Genomic DNA, 22,568 nt, shown 5'->3' on the forward strand with positions numbered 1-22,568 from the left:
TTATGTCTCTTGAATGGCTTATAAAGGTTGAGAGTGAAGAGCGCTTTTAAGAGTGACTAAGGCCCAATCAACAAGGTTGACTATGTTGCCTAATGTGGCTCTATCAGATATAGCTTACCAAGGTGTTTATTCTGCAGCACTGGCTTTTGGCCAGCAATGCAGTTGAAAAAAGAAGCTGTTCACCAGCAATACAAGTGGGCTGCTCAGGAAATGCAGCCTGCATGTCATCTACTGCTTGGGTTCTACAAAGAATTTTATTCTGCTTGCTTGCTGCATTATACTGTACACAGCAAGGTAGACACTAATTTTAATCTAGCTCTAAACAGTAATAATGAAGCAGATTGCAGACTGGATATACAACTTCTGCAGTGCATTGAAAGTTAATTGCTGAATGTGGCAATTCGGTAATTGCGGTATCTGAAGTTGTAAATTATCCCTACTGCCTAGAGTTGCACAGTCTGTTGTACATAAACATCCCCAAATTTTCCTAAATAGAACGCCCCCAGTACACTACCATTTATGTTATTTATACCAAAGTGTTTCACCTTGACTTTATCAGTATCAACCTCATTTGGCAGTTGCTGCCCAGTTTTTTTAATTTACTCAGATCTCTCTCTAAAGAACTAACTATGTCTCTACTACATTGTTTCAGGAATCAATATTAGAAGTCCAGAGAATATAAACACCCAGACAGATACTGCTTCTAATAGCAATAATATTATGAATTATTATTAATAGCAGCTTTCACCCAGCGGCCATTTTCCCTCTCACACATATTCAGTGACATTTACATCTGCAAACAGCACATATGTGCTATAAAGTCATGCAGTGAAGAATGCAGGCTTACACAGGCAGAAAATACTTTGATGAAAAGTCGTGCTTGGATTGTGGCCTCTAACAGTTAAACTGAGCCCAGGATGGGTGTTTAGGAGAAAAAACATGTTTCTTTGGCAGAGTGCCCAGCTAGAGCATAGTTTCTATAGAAACCAGCCGTGCCATCCCTTCACATGCTCAGAACTGAACATGCTCAGTTAGCCAAGAGCCAAAGTCAATTCCTAAGGGAGGGGGTTACAGAAGGAGGAGTCCTAAGTGATTAAGGGAATGCTGCAGCATTACTATTAATCTTTGAACAACAGGAGTGGCAGGTATTTAAACATTTCAAAGAGGCTGTTTTCTAATTACATTTTTGTGTGAGAATTTACATGTTCTTTAAAGGTTGCAAGGTACAAAGTGCTTTATATGGAGTCTGTAATGTTGTTGGCACAGTCTAATTGTAAAATAATGTGTAATGATTGAATTAAATATGTTGTCTGCATCTGAATAGCTGAACTGTATTTGATAACTGTAATCTGTTCCTAGTGCCAAAAAGGGGGGTACAACACTGTTACACCGTCTGTTAATTAATTAACTAAATTTACTTAAGTTAGGTAAGGGCCCAGCTCAAATGCATTATCATGTTAGTTTAAAATATTAGTTATACAATGGGAACATTTGTACTATGTACTCTCAGGTATTTCATTTAGACCATTTTCTAGTTGTACAAGTTACATAATTCCAAGTAGAAGTGTGTAAATATTACCTGCATTTTCCATACCTCTTACTGTTTAGCTGAATGATTTTTTAAAAAAGAAGTATTGTCTTTACTGTTGGCACAATATTCCAGTATATGGAAAATACACAGAATTACCTGGGTAAGAAAGACAAGCTAACACTGATCATTCAAGCATGGGACAATATTCATTAACATTCTGCACAGCCCCAATATGTAATTTGACTGTTGGCACAGGATTCAAACTATCAAACTAATTTGGTTCACCTATTGGGAGGTCAAACAGGGCAAAGATTTACTTTTATTAGGCACCCTTGCCAAGCAAACGAATCTCCCTGTGTATACTCAGATTTGATCGGCCAGTCTGCCCAATTTTAAGCAAATATGCATGTTTAGACCAAGATCATCCTATGATCCTATTGAATTGCAGGTAGCCTGTCCAAAATGAAAATTTCATCTGTCTATACCACGTCTTGACCTTTGGATGGAGCATTAGCAGATGAGGAACGGAGAGCAGCCTTAGCCCATTCTCACTTTTGTTCAAATAAGCTGTTGCCAGGAAAAAAGTAAAGGCTTTTTATTGAAATTAAGGTGTGTTATCATGAGCAGGGTCAGACTGGGCTGGTGGGGCATCGGAAAAAACCTGGTGGGCTCAGCCAGTCCATATCTGATCCCTGCTGGCACTACCCCAGGCTGCTGCCTTCCCCCAAACATTTAAACGCACATACACAACTTTGTTATTGTAAATTAATGACGCAGTTAAAAAGAATAATGGGTACTTTGTCACCCTTTGTCATGCTCTGTTTAGTATTTGCACCATCAGAAATGAACTTCCTATAATGGCTATATGGCATAATTATTTATGTATCATAAATTATAACATTAGTAATATAACTGCATTTATTTTTCTTTTATATTGCACATTTTTCATCCAATTACAAAAAAATATATATTGTTAGGATGCTGTTCTTTTAAATATATATAGAGCAATATATATATAAATGATATACTGCTCTATATATACTGCTCTATATATATTTAAAAGAACAGCATTCTAACAATATATATAGAGCAGTATATATAGAGCAGTATATATATATATATAAATATATATAGAGCAGTATATATAAATGATATATATTTATATAATGTACCTAATCTGTTCTAAAGCTGATGAACATTTTATAAAATAATGTGTAAATCCTTATATCCCTACACACTTAAAGTGTACATTGTTTTTATTATTACTATTCAAACAATCCACTATGGATGGAGGTTAATCCTTGCCATTGTGCTTTAGCCAGGACAAAGGCCAGACAAGGTCAATTATACTGATCTGGATTTACTTTAATTCAATATTACATTGTATAACTATTTTGACAGGTTTTTATGCAGAATAACAATGCATCTTATTCATAATTTAAAGAAATAATTTTGTATTATGTTGAATTAATTTGCATGGTAGACATTAACCCAAAATTGGATAGAGCGAATATAATGCAAACATAATCTAAAAATCATAAGAGTGTTGATAATTATCTAGAATATGTAGCCTAGTTTTTAAACAATTATGTGCAAATTAACTCTAGAAAGTAGGTTAATGAGAGGGATCCCTGTTAAAGAGAAATATATGTAGTTCATCACCTCTAGCTGTGTGAAAGAAGTAATTTCATGGAGATGCTTGTTGTATAATTTAAGCCTCCTTGTCAGCACCAGAAATATGAATGATGTTGTTACTGCCTTTCCTAATTTTGACTAATAATGAACAGATCCCTTGGTTTGGTAGGCAGGGCTGTCCAACTGAAGGCCTGCTGGCTGGATGTGGCTTACAAAGAGTTGTTATGGCCCCCAGTCATTATGACACTGTATGACATAAACATTTTAATTCAATCTGGCCCTCAAGCATGCTATATGAGAAATAATGGACCCACAACATGCAACAACAACTTTTAGAAGAAATGATAATACACACAACCCAGCCCCCCAACTTTAACAAGGTTAGCAAGTGTGACCCTTCCTGAATGTTGTGCACAATTACTATTAAAGAAAAGGGTCTCCTTTTTGTTCTCCATGTTTTTATAATAATTTAAATAACTATCTGGTGTTCCTGGAAAAAAGAATAATAACAGTATCCATTATTATTATTATTATAAGGTGGAAGTGAGTACAAAGGAGAACAGATAAGAAATGAATAAAATAAATATACTGAGGAAGAAGGTAATAGTGAATGAGAGGTGTGGGAGAGTAAAAATGTATTTATATACTTATATCTGGGGGTAGGAAGTAAACAGAGGGTTGGGGCAAACATGATAAGTACAGAAAGAAAAAGTTTGTTAAGGGTAAATAAACAGATTGATGGAGAGGGGTGATTGTGAAGATTAAAATGTAGCTACACATATACCCTTATGTCTGTAATATTCAAACACATATATACACACACAATTACATCCATATGCACACACATTTTCAAGCCCAAACTAGGACAAATGTATGCACAGTGGCATAACTACAGAGGAACGTGGGGGGCCCGGGTCTGCTTCCTCAGTAGTGGGGTCCTGGGCCCCCAAAGTTCCATGACTGTGCATGTATATTTATATTTTACATTTTCAAATTATCTCTCACACAGCATCATCATTATTATAATTTATTTGTATAGCACCAGCAAGACAAGAAGGGCTTTACATTAATTTGTACGAAACATTGGTCTTACAATGATTTAATAAACATGGGTAACTAAATAAAATGGGTGGGCTGATTTACAGAAGCTTACAATCTAAAGGATAAAAAAAATGCACATATGCATATACCCACTTGCTTATGTGATTTACAGACACATACAACTACACATATCCAGTCTTTCAGCTTGTCACAAACTTGTGCACAAGAATACAGAAATAAGGATGTCATACACAGAGAATATGCTGTTATGGCCTTCTAATTCCCCAGAGCGGAGCAGATTTCAGCCAGAAGATGCACAACTGAGCACCTCTGATGGTTCTGTCATTTCTGGGGTATGATTTAGATTTCCCATGTAATAGAGTGTCCAGGATTGATCTAAATACAGGAAAATGATTATGCTGGCATAGATTTATGATATATCTTTGTACAATTGATGAAAAACCTAGGGAATTGTTAGAACATAATAGGAAACCTACAGGAAGTAATAAGGGAATTAGCCAGAAAAGCTTAGGTAAGATTAAATCTGCAAGTTAAGCCTCTAACACCTTCACAGATATTGCAGAAAATAAATAAGCATTTTACTTTTTATATTTTCATTAAACAAATACAAATAAGTAAAAAAGAACGAAAAGTGTTCCTCTAATGTCCACTCCCTAATTATAATTATTTAAGATTGCATTGGTCCTATTGTGATATAGATATCCATCTTCATGATCATGAAAACAATTAATCTATTTCCTCAGGTGCAACAAAGAGTGGAAATCCACGGGGGATCGACTGGTGGACCACGATCAATGTCTTGGCCACTCCTGATCTAGCATATGCAAGCATTAACTTTTAACACTGAAATAGATAAAGTTCTGTAAGCATTGCTTCAGATGCAACAGTATAGTCTTAGCACATTAGCATTCAGTATAGGGGACAGGGTTGATCATAATGCTAATGCTCACTACTATTTGTTCAAAATGTGAATAATTGGCTTGACTATCATCAAATATAATCCTATGGCAACTAAGGTGGAAAGTTTCCATTCTGAATGCCACTAGTAAACTTTTTAAATGATAGAGACACCAAATGGGATCTGGAAAACACATACTGTATCTCTTATTATTAATTATAAATAATCGGTCAATGCAGAGAGTCACTAACACACTCCTGTGTCTGCTTGTAAAGCTAAAGGCTCACCATGCAGATTTGCATGGTGTCCATGTTACTACTCCATGCTTTCTACTCCTTCCTGTGCTTCATAGTGACCTCAGTATACAAATGTGTATCTTTGCAAGTTTGGATGCCAGTTGTGTGTAGGTGTCTAATTTTTAATTCTTACTTTTGCAGAATTTACTGATAAAAAGACAAAACCAGTTCTTACCTAAAGGCTACAGGGCTTTATAAAAGGATTTCAGCAGCATTTTAATGAACGCAAAGCACTCCAATAAAAAAAAGTTAAATATAATTTTAAAGCTGACCATACAGATACCGATAAAATTGTTTCGTACAATTTTGGAAAACAGTAATGTGTTTAAATAGCAATTGAAACTGGGTGAAATAGAATACAATGATTGGATTAATTTCTCCTTGAAAATGTGTAAAATAGAAAACAATGATGGGATTAACTTCCCATTAAAATTTGTGAAATAGAAAACAATGATAGGATTAACTTCCACATGAAGATGTGTCAAGGACAGGCTGTCACTGACTATTCTATTCTAAGCCTCCACAGGACTCAATGGTTCTTGACAGATCAAACCTGCTGAATTTGTTTTGCCAAAAAAAAGTTAAAAAAATCAACTTTTTCTCAAAATTGCTTAGGAAATGTGCCCCTTAGTTTTGTGTCCAACCATACTGCATGAAATAGAGGGTGTAGGGCATGTGCTCATCCTGTATTTACTTACATTAACACAATAGTAGGTGTATATAATATGGAACCCCATTTTTATTATCATGAAAAACTGCAACAAAGCCCACCATACCACACATATGCAGGGGCACTCTGGAGAAATGTAGCAGCTCTCAGAGATAGATGCCAAGAGAAAATGCAGAAATAATGCCAACACTCCACCACTTTCCTGCATGGCACAAAGGACCTGGGTAGGGGATATTCTAGTGCAGAGACCAAAACTGCACTGTCCTTCAATAAATATATGTTTTAAAAATTGTGCATGAAATATGGTAAATACTTCGACCTACAGTAAGCTGAAACATCCATAAATTATTTTATATACCGTGACTTAATTTTAACATAGCGAGAAAAAAAGCCATTAATGTGTATGTGGGAAGAAGCTTTGCTTTCAGAAAGGATGCCAGGAACATGCTCCCCTGAGTGCTTCAGATCCATTTGCATGGAAATATAGCTAGGTTACCACATCAATCTACAGATACAGTATGCACCCTAAGTTTTTGCAAAAGGGAACATCAAAGAGACAAAGGCTTGCCCACACTGATAAAGAATTGGGAACATATCTCTAACATGAGTAAACCAAAGAGTCATCAGGTAGCATTTAAATTTGTTAAATGAGAACACAGTGCAGAGTTACTGATGGAGGGCTGAACAGTTGGTTTATAAAAAAAACTCTAATGCCAAAATATAAATAAAGTGAAGGATTTATGGCAGAATGCAAAGTGGTTTTCCCCTTCCCACATGCGCACTGTGCTTAGTCTTCTGTTTACAGATTTGCCATTGGTTTTTACCTGCATTACTCTGCAAAAAAAAACAAGATAATTTGTATGCCAGTGTATTAATAATTATAATCAAAGTCATTTAGTATTTGTATTAAAATACTTTGGTACCTGAGGCAGGTGCAAAATGCTGGTAATATTTATTTAGTTTCAAATACCTTGCATTTATTAGGTGCTATTTTATATGAAGTGTTGGACATGATGTGCATCACATTTTATTGATTTTTCTGTTTTTTCACCTCATTGATCTGCATTACGTAATAGGATCTGCAGCGTTTAGACTCCAGCTATAAAATATACCCATTGCTGGTAACATCACATTGATTCAAAAATTCAAATTGGTTGCTGCCATACATTTTGGTCCTAATTTTTCCTGTAAATGGCGCAAAATTAATCAGTAGTTTAAACAACGGGTTTCAGATAGGACTTGTAGTTTAGAACATTTTATAAGGACTGCCTGCTTTGAAGTCTCAGCTTTTTAATGGCTCTAATTTGCAAGCACATATTGATTGTAAAACTCATTAACTGTGTTAACACTGTGTTAAAGGCACAGTGTTAGTGGCAAATATTAAAGCAGAACTGCACCATTTAAAATGCCATTCACTAAATTACTTATACATACTTGTGTTGTGAGCTCAAAATAAGTGCTGCCTTCCAATCATTTGAATGAGACATGTGTGACTTTTTTAGGCTAACTTCTTTTTACATTTATTGTTTTACTGACAAAAAAGGTGGTTACTACCAATGGATTGCGTGTTTAGAGAGCAGGTGTATGGGCACCTGTGTACTTTTTATAAGCTGACTACCAACAAACATCTGTAAGTAACCAACTGGCACTGTAACTGCTTTTAGTTAATAAAGCCAATATATACACGATATATACTTTTCTTGCTAACCATATGCATGTTGTGAGTTGTGAGTACCCAGACACACTGCATGAGTTTGTTGAGGCACAGTGTGTGGTGATCTAATATCCGATGAATCAACACAGTGCCTACTCATATATGGATTATGTTTCAAATGAAGTGTCTTATTGATTACATGTGATCTTGTGAGCACACACAGCATGAGACAGAAGCTGCACATCATATGGTGATCCGGAATTTGTCCACACTTGACACGATAGTGGGTGTATATTGTATGGTCCCTTGTGTTTTATTGTTGTGCTGAAAAATTTCCTTCACCATAGTGCATTTGTATGTGTATATATGTTAAAGAATATATGTAGCATACCTCCCAACATCTGCATTTTACACAGTTAAAACCCCACCCCCTTTCTTTAGAAACCCCAAATCCCCCTTCAGTAGATGCCAAATAGCAGACACTTTTTTGTACTGTTCTACCTAAATCAGAACCAAATGGTGATGGGTTTTGAAAGCAGGCTCACACTGCATTGCCTATGTTCTTTATTGTCCTATATCATAAATGCCCACTTGGCAAAATGTAAAAGCTAAAATGTAAACATCCTTGTGTAAGAGTCAATATGAAAAGTTAGAAATATCCACATAAAGGTTTGGAGCTTATTCACAATAAATATCTCTGAGATGAAGCTTTGACAATGGATATTCCAAAGTTCCTAACAAGACTGAGGGATTGAATATACCAACATAACTGCAGTTTGGCACTAAGAACAAGTAATTTTAACTACTCTAGAATATAAGGACCAATGAAGCTAACAAACCCAGGATTTCATCTGGGGGAGGAAAGAATAGCAAATCCATGTAAGCACCGGGGTAACACACATTCCATACATATAGAAGACTTGTTGGGTCCAAACACAAGACCCCATAGTAACAAGGTAGTAATGCCAAAAGTCAGTGTCAAATTGTCTCATAGAGCTCATCAAAGAAACTAACATCAAGGGCCTGCTCTCACAGCAAAGAGTTTGCATGACTGGAAATAACAGTAGGGAGCAGAGGAACCTGCCTAGGGTGCATCTGCATTGGAAAAAGAGACAGTGTGCCATCTTTTCGTTGGTTGTCAGAGTTCCTTTGCCCAGCTCTAACAGTGAGTGTTAATGTAACAGTGAGCGCTAAATGTTTGGGTGTCATACAGGCCTATTTTAACAATAAGAAAAAGCTGATGAAAACCTAGCCAGGGCCAATTGGAAATCCTAGGGGCCTGACTATACAGGAAGCAGACCCTGCACTGCGTGGGACCCGTGAAACATAGGGTTAGGGGTAGGGATGCACCAAATCCCGGATTTGGTTCAGAATTCAGGCTGAATCCAGGCTTTTTTTTGATGGATTTGATTTCGGCCAAATCCACGGTCCCGACCAAACTGAATCTGAATCCTAATTATCATAAATTAGCATATGCTAATTAGCTTTCAGAAAGGGTTAACATTTAGGGGGGTTTTAGCCCCACGCAGCAACTTTTAACTCTTCACGATTCTAATTAGCATATGCTAATTCAGATTCGGAATTCAGCAGAACCCATCAGGGTGGGTTTGGGGGTTCGGCAGAACCCAAAAAAATGGGTTCAGTGCATCCCTAGTTAGGGGGTTCCAACATAAACTAAATATTGTATTCTTAAAGTTTATGTGGGCCCTAAAATTATATTACTGTGGAAAGGACCCAGTCATTTAGTTAATTAAGGCACTGGGAGATTCTCAAATAAGGCAGGCCAGTTCCACCTTGCAGCTGATAGGAAGTGTGGCACCTCCTAATGTTGCACCTGTATGTGTCACTAATAAGAAACTGCAAATGTCAGCTCCTCCTGAGCCTCACACCCTGCTGCATGACACTGAGCCCACAACTGGCAGGGAGCCTACCTGGCACTACACTACAATTCACTTGACCAAAGGCAGATGTGTTCGTTGTTAACATGATCTGTCACGACAGGGGGCTATAAACTAGGATGAAACATGAGTTTACTGGAAGAGTCTTGGCTGAGAACTCCAGCAACTCCTGTGTATATAAAGTCCTAAGGGAGCTGCCTTAGTCTGTCAGTTCCTGCTATTCTCTAGCGCTGCGCTCATCCCTTGCCTACAGTATATGGACCGGATAGACGTGGCTCTGTAAGTAAGCATGTCAGCATAGAGTTAACGTCTCGGAAGTAAAGGAAAAACACTACAAAGGAAACGGCCCCCCTCCCTCTATCTTTCCCAAAGAAAAGCAGATATTAATTAGTCTGTCGCAGGACCATGCAGGTATCGAGCTAACCAGCAGATGGCGCCAGACACTGCACTTTTCCAGCAGTAGGCTTGGCTGCAGCGAGAGCTGTATTGCTGGGCCGGTCAGTGGTGAGATCCTTTGATTGTTGGGATCATTTCCTGTTGCCCATCCTCATAGAAAAAGAAAGGCAAATGATTTCTTAGCAATCAAGTGATCTTCTGGATGTCACACCATGGTAAGCGGCTGGATTTGCCGGCTCAGGGACTCTTGTTGCGCTGCTTGTCCATGGACTGTGCCTGGGAAATGCATGGTCACTGTATTTCTCTCTTCTCTCCCCAGAGCTCCGGCACAGCTTCCTATCGCTGCTCCATGTCTTCCTCGGCCGACTTCTCCGACGATGACGATTTCAGCCAAAAATCTGGCTCAGCCTCCCCTGCTCCTGGGGACACCCTGCCCTGGAACCTACCGAGACATGAGAGGTGCAAGAGGAAGAGCTCAGGGGCAGCAGTGCTGGATCCAGCAGAGAGGGCAGTACTCAGGATAGCTGGTAAGGGCTTTTGCCTGGCACTGCCTAGCATAATAATTGTATTTACCTAATAGGACCCACTCACTGGCAAATGCCCCAATGTGTTCTTATTCGATGCTTATGATAAGGTTTGTTGTAGCTGTGGTTGGTTGGTAGGGATAGATAGATAGATGATAGATAGATGATAGATAGATAGTGAACCTTAGCAGGATGGCCTCAGGTTAGAACCCTTTATTGAAAATGTCTTCTCTGTACTGCCAATGACAAGAGAAGAGTATTGTTCTTTGTCAGCAAACAAGGGGTTAAGGAGCAGGCTGCTCTGTATTGTGGTGACTAAGCTCTTTCAGTCCTATTCTTCTCCATGAGCAGTGTTTGTGTACACAGGAAGCCTCTCAATGAGAGAATCTCACTGGCCAATCAGTAGCCTGACATCAGGATGCGGGAAAGTGAGGCTATTATCCACGGTACCCCAGATGCTGAATAAAAGCAACTAACCTAGTGCTAGATATTATATTTACTAATAAGAAACATCAAGCAGTAAATTCAGTGAAATCTGTGACTGTGATTTACAGCCCTGTGTTTGTCAAACTAATATCTTTAGTGATGGAGTCGCTAGTGATGCCAGTTAATGGCACTGCATGCACAATGAGAAACTGTTTCCTGAAAATACATGTATCACACTAGGCTGGAGAAGATAACTCTTGCTATTTAGGAATAATTATCTTTGTTCTGAAGAACAGCAAACAGCTGGCAGAGTTATACAGGTTAAAGTTGTCGCTGCCCCTGACTGTGCCCCAGGCACGGTGAGATTAGGTTACATGTGAGCGCTGCATAGGGTTTGAGTTAGAAATAAAACCTGTGGCTCCCTGGAGCAGAGACCAGTTTATACAGTATATATCTGTAGTAGCCTGCCATATTTAAAGAAATCTGAGCTGTTGATTACTTGTTGTTAAACTACAACTCCCATATCAGCAAAATACATTTCTGTGCAACAGCTCGGTTGCTGCAGATAGAACGCCACTTGTTTAATTCTTGTTTACCATTTTCCATATAGTTTGCTGTTATTTCGTGTGCTGTGTCCTATAGTTTTTTATTGGCCACAGTGCTGTGTTTCAGATAGGAGATATACAAAGCAGCCCCTTGATGTTGCAATGCTTTCCCAGGGAATTTATCTCAGAGGAGACTTTGTGATTCATTACCCTACTCACATACCATCTCTAGGATCACACTCCCCCTTGCATACTTGTTACATTAAAGAAATTGCTAAACTGCAGTATAACAAGGTAAAATATCTGTTTTGGGTGCTGATTGATGCCATGTAAATATTTCCAAAAGAGAAAAAATATGGACATTTGTGAGCATTGCTTTCTTGCTTAGAGAATGCATTTCAACATTAGAATTAATCTAGCATGCAAAATAAGTAAATTATCAGGTAAACATGCTTCATTGGTAACCAAGCGAGTGATGTCCTGGGGTCTATTCCAACACTTTGTGAGCTCAGTGATACAGACCAATTAGTCTGAGGCTTGGGGCCTCTTCCTGCATCAGGAATGCACATTTATATGAACACTTATGAGTGAATTACATTGGGTTCTACACCTATTACAATTGGTTCTGCACCTATCATTTCATAACAGAATCTCACTAATTAAAAAAGGTAAAATCTGTTATATAGATTCGATCTGAGTACACTGTTTGCCTAAAATAGGAATCGAACCAATAAATGACACAATTTCCTGTATCTGAGCTGATTTTTTTTCATTACTGGAAATCACTGTCAGTAACAGTTTAGAAAGTGAGCAGAGATTGTGTCTAATCTACTGCTGAATCATTGGATGGGCATAGTCTCCGAACTACTCCATTGGAGGGCACTGCATCCCAATCTATCCTACATGACATTCAAGCAAGCACAACGTCTGATGCAAAGATGACTTATTACCTGCTTCTTGCCAAGGTCATCCTGTGACAGGGATGCTTTTAGCAGCTATGATGTTGCTCTTCTCGTTACTATGATATTCATTATAATGGGGATAATGGGTTCGATTTCTTGATTTGCGCTCTTAGCAATGGGAATATCTCTTCTCCCTAACTGACAGACATTATGATGTAGTCTATGAGTGGCGGAATAATGAATGTTATTCATAGCATAGAAATGTGTTATTTCTTTAGCTTTAATTGAACTACAGTACCCAGCATCCCATGCTGCTGATATTTGGAGAAATAAATTCAAGCTATAGGGCCACAGGATGATAGATTACTTTCTCATGGACTTGATGGGGTTTAAAATTGCCAGATAATGTAATATGTGATATAGATTTTAACACAGGAATTTTTTTACTGTGGTTCACTGCATATTCCTATAAGGATGAGAATGACTCACTGTTTTCTCATCCAGATAATGGATGCCGTGCAATGACTGCTCTGTGTGTGTGGTAACCAGATTACACATTCCTGTGCCATTCTGGCTATTATTCCCTATGAGGTAAATGCTCATTATTAACATACTCTGTTCTCTAAGGAATGGGTTAGCTCAGGGTGGGCATGTTGAGGTGCTTGATTGGTAATTTTTATTGTTAGGCTCTTAGGGATTGTGAAGCAAGCTGTAGATCACTTCTGTTAAATGTTCTACCCTTCTGCAAGAATCACCCACAAGTTCCAGTAACTCACAAATCTAAAGTCAGGCACACTCCACAGGCCGTGTTTAATCTCACACTGTGCTTCTACACACCGTACAACCCCTGGAAGGTGTAATATACCATCCAAAAGTCCAAATGCACAGAGCACCAATGGTACTTTTAAAATCACTGTTTTATTCACATAACTTCAAAAACATGGAGCCAGTTACTACATAAACATCCATCAGGACTACACGCGTCATATGTTTCATGGCTACTTGCCACTTCCTCAGAAGCAAGTAATCTACTTTAATTACATGATTTTGAAACCTTAAATCTTAACCCCACCTTTAAAATATTAACCCTTGCCTTTCTGTGTGCACATCAATCCATACAGACCCTATTAATTTTTAAAGTATACTTTTTAAAATCACTGTGGGGGTTCACTCGCTGGTAGGCTGCAAATGAGGCAACTGCACACACCAAGACCGGTGTAAGGGCTTCCTGCCCGCATTTATTTTTCAGCGGTTGCAGAAGTTTCCCCTCGCAGGGGGTATAAAACAAGAATTGGAACAGAAATATCAAGCCTCCTGGCTAACACAAAAATAAATGCTTCTCTTTCTCCTGAAGCTGAGCAAATCCAGCAGCGTGTCTCTCTCTCACACACACAGGCTCATCAGCTCCCCTGCACAGCTTCAGGTGTACTACAAATAGGCCTAGGGCCTCCTGAAAACCTGGCCTATGGATTTGGGAATCCACCCACCCTGCTCTTGCGGATTCCCCGTAAGACCAGCCCCGGATCAACAATTTAAAAAACTGCAGAGAAACAAAGTGTTTCTATGCCCCAAAACACTGCTGGTCTCACCTCAGTAAAAATGTCTGAGAATCCGTGGCCCAACATACCTGTTGTCAATCACTTTTCCCCAGGAAACCGGGGACCTTTTTGTCACCATACCACATATCCCCCCCCTCTGCTCAAGCCCGTGGGGCTGAGCACAGCATGCCATCAACGAATATACCCTGGAGAGAGCATCTGCATTACCTTGCAACTTTCCAGGTCTATGTTCCACTGAGAACTTAAAATTCTGAAGAGATAAGAACCACCTGGTGACCCTGGCATTCTTTTCCCTATTTTGGGCCATCCATTTAAGTGGGGCATGGTCGGTGATAAGTTTGAACTGCCTCCCTAAGAGATAATATCTCAGGCTCTCCAATGCCCACTTGATGGCCAGACACTCCCTCTCAACAATGGCATACCTGCATTCAGCGGGGGTTAGTTTCCTACTTAGGTATGCTACCGGGTGTTCTTCCCCATTCACCACTTGTGACAGAACAGCCCCTAACCCAACCTCAGAGGCATCAGTCTGTACAAGGAACTCTTTTTTGAAATTAGGAGCTATTAGCACTGGGTATCTGCACAAGGATGCCTTCAGGTTTAGAAAGGCTTCTTCTGCCTCTGGGGTCCATGTAACCAACGTTCCCTCTAATTTTTTATAGGCTGTGTGCGCAAAAAATATCATCCGTGCGCATTTTAAAGCAAGATTAAATTTTTGTGCGCTACAGAATGTTTGTTGGAGTTCAGTTATGGGCATTTTTGCGCAGGTCTTTCAGTTTGTCTAAATCAAGTTACAAAAATTTAATTTTTGTGCGCGCTATTTTAATTTGTGTGCGCGGGTTCGGAAAGTCGTGTGCGCGCGCACACGCGCACAGCTTAGAGGGAACAGTGCATGTAACTGCTCCAGTTTTACTCCCTTTTGTGAGGTCAGTAAGTGGGGATGCTAGGGAGGCAAAATTGGGGACAAATCTCCTGTAATACCCCACTATCCCAAGAAAAGCCCTCACTTGCTTCTTGGAATTGGGCCGGGGCCACTGCTGAATTCCCTCAATTTTGGACACCTGGGGCTTGACTACCCCTCTTCCAATAACATACCCCAAATAGCGGGCCTCTTCTAACCCCATGGCACACTTTTTGGGGTTTGCTGTCAGACCAGCCTTCCAGATAGAGTCAAGGACCGCTTGTACCCGAGGCAAATGACTTTCCCAGTCCGGGCTAAAGATAACCACATCGTCCAGGTAGGCTGAAGCATACCCTCTGTGTGGTTTGAGAATGCGATCCATCATTCTCTGAAACGTAGCTGGGGCCCCATGTAAGCCAAACGGTAGGCGTTTATATTGCCACTGCCCCTCAGGAGTGGAAAAGGCCGTCTTCTCTTTCGCCCCTTCGGTGAGGGGTACCTGCCAATACCCCTTGGTAAGATCTAGAGTGGTGATGTATCGGGCCTGTCCTAGCCTTTCAATCAATTCATCTACCCGGGGCATAGGATATGCATCAAACTTGCTGACCTCATTTAACTTTCTGAAGTCATTGCAAAATCGGATGCTACCATCCGGTTTTGGGACAAGGACAATGGGGCTGGACCATTCACTATGGGACTCCTCAATTACGTCCAGCTCCAACATCCTTTTAATCTCCCCTGCAACTGCCTGGCGTCGGGCCTCGGGTATCCTATAAGGTCTGACATTGACTTTAACCCCAGGTCCAGTTATAATGTCATGTTTTATCATCTCAGTAAGCCCAGGCTGGTCTGAGAATATTTGTCTATTCCTGATCAGGAATTCTCTCATTTCCTGCTTCTGACTGTTAGTGAGGGTCTCAGCCACTTTTACCTCAGGCACATGAGGGATTTCTACCTCTACAGCTGTAGAATAGGCTGACAGGGCTTCCCTATCTTTCCAGGACTTAATTAGGTTCACATGATAGAGCTGCTCCTTCTTACGCCTGTCTGGTTGGGACACCTTATAATTAACTTCCCCTATGCGCTCTATAATCTCGTAAGGGCCCTGCCATTTGGCCAGGAACTTACTTTCTACTGTAGGAACCAAGACTAACACCCTGTCCCCAGGCTGGAAAGTTCGGACACGGGCCGATCTATTATATATTCGGCTTTGAGCTTCCTGGGCCTGAAGCATATGCTCTCTCACAAGGGGCATGACCATTGCAAGACGGTCTTGCATGTCTGCAATATGCTCTACCACACTTTTGTATGGGGTGGATTCAGATTCCCATGTCTCCTTTGCCACGTCCAACAGCCCTCGTGGGTGGCGCCCATATAACAACTCGAAGGGGGAAAACCCCGTAGAGGCCTGTGGGACTTCTCTAATGGCAAACATAAGATAGGGAAGTAAACAATCCCAATTCCTCCCATCTTTATCAACCACTTTTTTTAACATCCCCTTGAGGGTCTTGTTGAACCTTTCTACCAACCCGTCAGTTTGGGGATGATAAACAGATGTGCGTAACTGTTTGATTTGGAGAAATTTGCACAACTCCTTCATTACTCTAGACATGAAGGGAGTCCCCTGATCTGTAAGTATCTCTTTTGGAATTCCCGTACGGGTGAACATGTGGAACAGCTCTCGGGCAATGGTTTTTGAGGAGGTGTTCCTTAAGGGAACAGCCTCTGGATACCGAGTGGCATAGTCCATGACTACCAAAATGTACTGATGCCCTCTAGCAGATTTTATTAGTGGCCCTACCAAGTCCATTGCAATACGCTCAAATGGAATTTCAATTACTGGCAATGGGACTAACGGGCTGCGAAAATGGGGCATTGGAGCAGATTTCTGACACTCTGGGCAGGATTCACAATGGCTCTTTATATCTGCATGTACCCCCGGCCAAAAGAACCGCTGTAACACTCGGTCTTTGGTTTTCTCATATGCTAGGTGGCCACCTAGTGGATGAGAATGGGCCAGATTGAGAACCGTTCTCCTATATGGCTGGGGAACCACTAGCTGTTCCACAATCTCCCCTCGAATCTTATCCACATAGTAAAGCAAGTCATTTTGTACAACAAGGTGAGGAAATACACAATCTACACCCGGATTTTCTGTGTTCTCATTATTAATGGTGACATTTTCCCAAGCTTTAGTAAGTGTTGGGTCCCTTAGCTGGGCGGTTCCAAAGTTATCCCGGGAGACCTCTAGCTCAGGCATGCTAGGTTCCTCAACAGTCTCCGCAGTTGCTTCAGATTCGCCAACTAATACAGCTAAGGGAAACAACTCATTTTCTTCTGACCCCTCATCAGTACCATTTACAATAACATCTGAGACGAGTGGTCCCACTTTCTCTCCCCCAGACATTGTACTGTCCTTAACAGTCCCTGTAGAAGGATCCAGTTCAATTGGGTGGAGTCTCCCCTCCCCATGCTCAGTCTCCGGAACCTGTTCCTGGCACAGTTCTCGAAATAAGGGGAAGTCTCTGCCCAAAATTACACTGTGCAGGAGTATGGGAGACACTGCCACTTCATGGCACACAGTCCCTGCGGGGGTCACAAAAGTCACTAGGGCCGTGGGGTATTTCTTACAGTCCCCATGTACACACACCACTCCCACTTGACGCTGGGTTAAAGGACAGTCTTTCAGGAGCTGTGTGTTTACCAGTGTGACTAAGCTACCTGTGTCTAACAGTGCATTCACAGTGCGCTTACCAATCTGGACGACACAAGTAGGTACCTCAGGATCTGCAACAAGACCTGGTCGAGCGAACAGAGACAACTTCCTCTCTGTTCCACACTCCATGGGTTCTGGATCAGCTGGGCAGTTGGGGGCAATATGTCCCCACTCTCGGCACCTCCAGCACTGGGGAGCTCTGCGGGTCTGGCGTGGGCTGTCTCCGCGAGATCTTCCTCTTGTTGACTCTGAACCTGGGTTCCCGGGGTCCTCTGCGCTGGGCTTCTCCACTGTAGCCAACTTCTTGGGTAGGACAACTGCAGACAGCCTCTTCGGGGTGGACACCGCCCGGGTAGTGAAGTCCTCAGCAGCGAGGTATCGCTCCACCAGTTCCACCAACTGGTCTGCTGTATTTGGGTCAGATTGGCTCACCCACCGCCGTAATTCTGTGGGAAGGGCTCTCAGGTATCGGTCCATTGTGACCCTTTCCACTACCTGAGGTCCGGAAAGCAAGTCTGGCTGCAGCCAACGTTTCACTAGGTTAATGAGATCATACATCTGGGAACGCGGTGACCCCTTAACCTTAAAGTCCCAACTGTGGACCCGCTGGGCCCTCACAGAGGTGGTTACCCCCAGTCTCCGCAGGATTTCAGACTTCAACTTGTCATAGTCCTTAGCGTCCTCGGAGGACAGATCATAAAAAGCTTTCTGGGCATCCCCCACTAGTAGTGGTGCAACAATCATCGCCCACTGCTCCCTTGACCAGGCTTGCTGCTCTGCCGTCCTCTCAAAGGTACAGAGGAAAGCCTCCACATCATCCTGCCCAGTCATTCTCTGCAGGAGGTTGCTGCCTGGGATGGAGCGATGTACTCCAGGGGCCACAGCAGCATCCCCAGAGACCTTGGCTCTCAGCTGTTTTACCAGCTCACTTTGCAACTGCCGATCTTTCTCTGCAGCCTGTGCCAGTGCTGTAATCTGGGCTTCCAACAAACGATTTGCCTCCTGCTGGTTGGCGTTAGACTGCTGCTGTAGCACCAGGCTCTCCTGGTGGGCCCTTTGTAAGGTAGCCGTGCTCTCCTGGTGGGCCCTTTGTAAGGCAACCGTGGATTGCAGCAAGGCCTTGAGGACATCCTCCATATTATAACTTTTATGTGCAGTGTCCCTTTAAATATCACTTATACGATATACAGTCCACACAATTCCCACAGGAGACTTACTGTGGTCAGGCGACTCCCGCGTGTGGCAGTCGATGCCCGCATCCGAAACACCAATTGTGGGGGTTCACTCGCTGGTAGGCTGCAAATGAGGCAACTGCACACACCAAGACCGGTGTAAGGGCTTCCTGCCCGCGTTTATTTTTCAGCGGTTGCAGAAGTTTCCCCTCGCAGGGGGTATAAAACAAGAATTGGAACAGAAATATCAAGCCTCCTGGCTAACACAAAAATAAATGCTTCTCTTTCTCCTGAAGCTGAGCAAATCCAGCAGCGTGTCTCTCTCTCACACACACAGGCTCATCAGCTCCCCTGCACAGCTTCAGGTGTACTACAAATAGGCCTAGGGCCTCCTGAAAACCTGGCCTATGGATTTGGGAATCCACCCACCCTGCTCTTGCGGATTCCCCGTAAGACCAGCCCCGGATCAACAATTTAAAAAACTGCAGAGAAACAAAGTGTTTCTATGCCCCAAAACACTGCTGGTCTCACCTCAGTAAAAATGTCTGAGAATCCGTGGCCCAACATACCTGTTGTCAATAATGAAAAATTATTGGTGAACTTTGTATAAAGTACTTACGAAAAATGCTTTAGCTCCTAGTTGTTGCTCTGTGCTGCAACCAAATACAACTGCAAAAATCCAAAAATAGGAAAAAAAAGCTCCAGCAGATTAACTGCAAAACATTTATTATGGGTAGTGGTAACACGACATGTTTCGGGTTAATACCCTTTATCAAGTGTACACTTGATAAAGGGTATTAACCCGAAACATGTCGTGTTACCACTACCCATAATAAATGTTTTGCAGTTAATCTGCTGGAGCTTTTTTTTTTTCCTATTTTTGGATTTTTATACCTGTTGTCAATCACTTTTCCCCAGGAAACCGGGGACCTTTTTGTCACCATACCACATCACGTAATGAGAGTTAGAGCAAGTAGTGCTGTGGGATGTTTATGTAGTAACCAGCTCCATGTTTTCATATGTGAATAAAACAGTAGTTATAGAAGTTCCGCTGGTGCTCTGTGCATTTGGACTTTCCACACATCCCTGTATCCTTCCTTTGGATGAAGGGCATGATGGCTATTATATATGCCAGTTTTTACAGATTGTAGCTGTGTTTTTATGTATTTGTGTGGTTTAAGTCCCACTTAAGGTCCAGCATTTTTTCATTTATACAAGCTTACAGCTCTGTGCAAACACTACTTCAGCCATTCGGCAATGGTACCCCAAATATCCAAATACTGTTACCCCTTAAATTTCTTCCTGATGGATTTTTAAGTCGAGCTTGGAGTATCTAGCACTAATAGGAATCATTCCTACATCCTACCTCAAATGAGCTTTAGACTGGAACCCCCAGTCATTGTTACAGTCCCCAAGTGGAACCCTCACCACAGTTTGGGGACCACTGCCATAAGGAAAAATTACTTTTCATATTAACATTCTATGCTGTACCAATAACGCTATTAGGACAGTAATGGGATAAAATCCCCCCTCCCACAACAGACTGCATTGCTAATTTAATTCTAATGGTGCCTGACCACATGTCCTTTGTGTGCTTCTTGCTTTTGTAAAGGATCCCCAGTGAGATCACCTGGAGGCTTGGTTCCTGAATGCCATATGCCCTTAAACGGCCAGTAACCTCAGGAAAGGAAAAATGTTTTTTACCTATTCAGTATCATTTACAGCTATCATATATTTCTCCAATGATCTCTTAATTTGTATCCTATGTTCTTAATTTATTTCCCTGTCACCACAGTTGTAACAGTTGTGACATTTGCAAGTCTGTGAACAAAAACTCTCCCAGTGAGCAAAGCAATTTTCAGGTCTTTCATAGTCATAAAACCTGATTTATGCCATGAAGGCATGTCCTTTTAGCAGTTTAAACACATGTGCACCTGGGGGCTCACAAGTATAAATGAGTTAGATATAGGTGGCCTTGCACATAGCAGAACTGCTGAGGCCAGTTTAAGGGGAAGAAACTTGTAACTCAGGGATATCCAGCATGGTATTGGTGGGAGGCTGGAATTTGTATTTTATCAGCAGCTGACACCACAGGCAGGGGCATATTTACCATAGATGCACCTATTCGATAACTAAAAATTGATTGAAACATAACAAAAATCTCACAGATACTTGCAGGTAAATCTGGTGGCAGAGTTGAAAGGATACATAGAGCCTCCCTGATCAGTGTGAGCAGTATAACAGGACCATCTGTGCCTGTGCCAATTTCAGGCTGGGGGTAGGCTGTGGTTGTGGCATTGTGCACATCTCTGACACCAGGGGCCCCTGTAATGCTTAGAGCCCTTAGTAAACAACAACTCTGCCATGTTATCATGCTATGAATTCCTACTGGAGTGAAATCAGTTATTTTCAGCAGCAGCAGTAGTCAAGGGTCTGAATCCATTACAGAAATGCAGAGATGCTTGAGACATCCCTAGGGCTTGAGGGAAAGGCAGTGAATGATTTACAGAAAGCAACAATGGTAGGGTGGGACTAAATGTCGCCAAAAGGCATTTATCTTGGCTATGCTTGCAAAGCCCTCAGCAGGTGTCACTTATAAATGATTTTGTAATGAAGGAACAACAAAATCTTTACCTTAAGAATGCTAAACCAGACCCAGTGCATAACAGCAATTTCCATTTCTTTGTAATGGGGGCAAATTTTAGTATTCCCCCACCTTGAAATTTCCTACTGTACCATTACTGTAAGTCTGGAAATAATTAGGATCCTTTTAATTACTTTTGTTTACAAATTAATTGTATTGTGTTGTCGGAGAACCAAAGAATTGTTCTGACCCACTGTTGCTGCTTTCCAGTCTCTCAATTTTGCCCCACCCCCACTTGTGTCCAAGGCACCTGCCTCTTCTACCTCCCCCTGGTTATCATTGAAGGTGTTTGGAAAATTGTAAATGATACAAACACTTTCGGTGCTTAAATAACAAACAACTGTATATAACATTGCTCTTAATGAGTCCTACACATTTAGCCAGAATGTTGGAATGGAAAGTGGTGAGAGACAGAGACAGGAGCAACACTGAACAACATTTTATGTGATGTTCTTTTGTTATTCCCCTAGAGGGCAGTACCCAGCACATAGGTTGATAGGCCTGCAGCTCGACAACCCTGAGCTGGAATATTAATTAAAACTGTGTCTCTTAGAGCCTTGCACACCCCATCCTTCCTAACTCAGTATAAAAACTAACTGGTTCTGCTTGCTCTTAAAGTACTTACGGATACAATAGTTTAACAGCCCACTGACACAAAATCTTTGTTTAAAAATACTTGAACTGATTCTGCTGAGGATATTACAACATTTGTAACAAATTTTACATTTTCCTGAGATACTGACCTTGTGTAGATGCAGAGAACCTTTGTTTTCCAGTTAAGTGCTTTATGCAACTTAAATATACTAACAAAGTTCAGAACTTTTGAAAGTATATCAGTAAATATCATAATCTGCACTTTCTTAAGCATTTTTACTCTTTACTTTTCTTTTAATAATGAAGATGAAATCAAATTCTGCCCCACCATACATACTTTAAGCAATGCACTGTCTGATCATACAATAAAACTAGACTTCAACTACAAATATTTGTATCTACAATAAAATGGGTGTGGAATGAGTGGTATATGTACTTACATTTACATAACCTTCAACTTCACAACATTTATATGGTTCAAAACTTGTGTGGGCATGGCTGTGGGAACCTTGGGTTCCTGAAATCTAGGCTTTGCACACTGCATT

General features: G+C 41.2%; 1 protein-coding gene across 23 annotated transcripts in view; it reads left to right on the forward strand.

Moving 5' to 3' along the window:
* The window catches only part of dst (dystonin), a 281,394-nt gene that overhangs the window by 17,299 nt on the left and 241,527 nt on the right, over positions 1–22,568 (forward strand). For 22 of the 23 annotated variants that reach the window (XM_031903049.1, XM_031903050.1, XM_031903043.1 and 19 more), the window contains exon 4: positions 10,360–10,567. In XM_031903049.1, the coding sequence (XP_031758909.1) occupies positions 10,360–10,567 (208 nt within the window). Of the gene's footprint in view, positions 1–10,114; positions 10,256–10,359; positions 10,568–22,568 lie in introns of those variants that run through there. The other variant, XM_018094343.2, reaches the window with a different exon arrangement.

The sequence above is a fragment of the Xenopus tropicalis genome, chromosome 5 (assembly GCF_000004195.4).
Source record: "Xenopus tropicalis strain Nigerian chromosome 5, UCB_Xtro_10.0, whole genome shotgun sequence".
Taxonomy (NCBI): Eukaryota; Metazoa; Chordata; class Amphibia; order Anura; family Pipidae; genus Xenopus; species Xenopus tropicalis.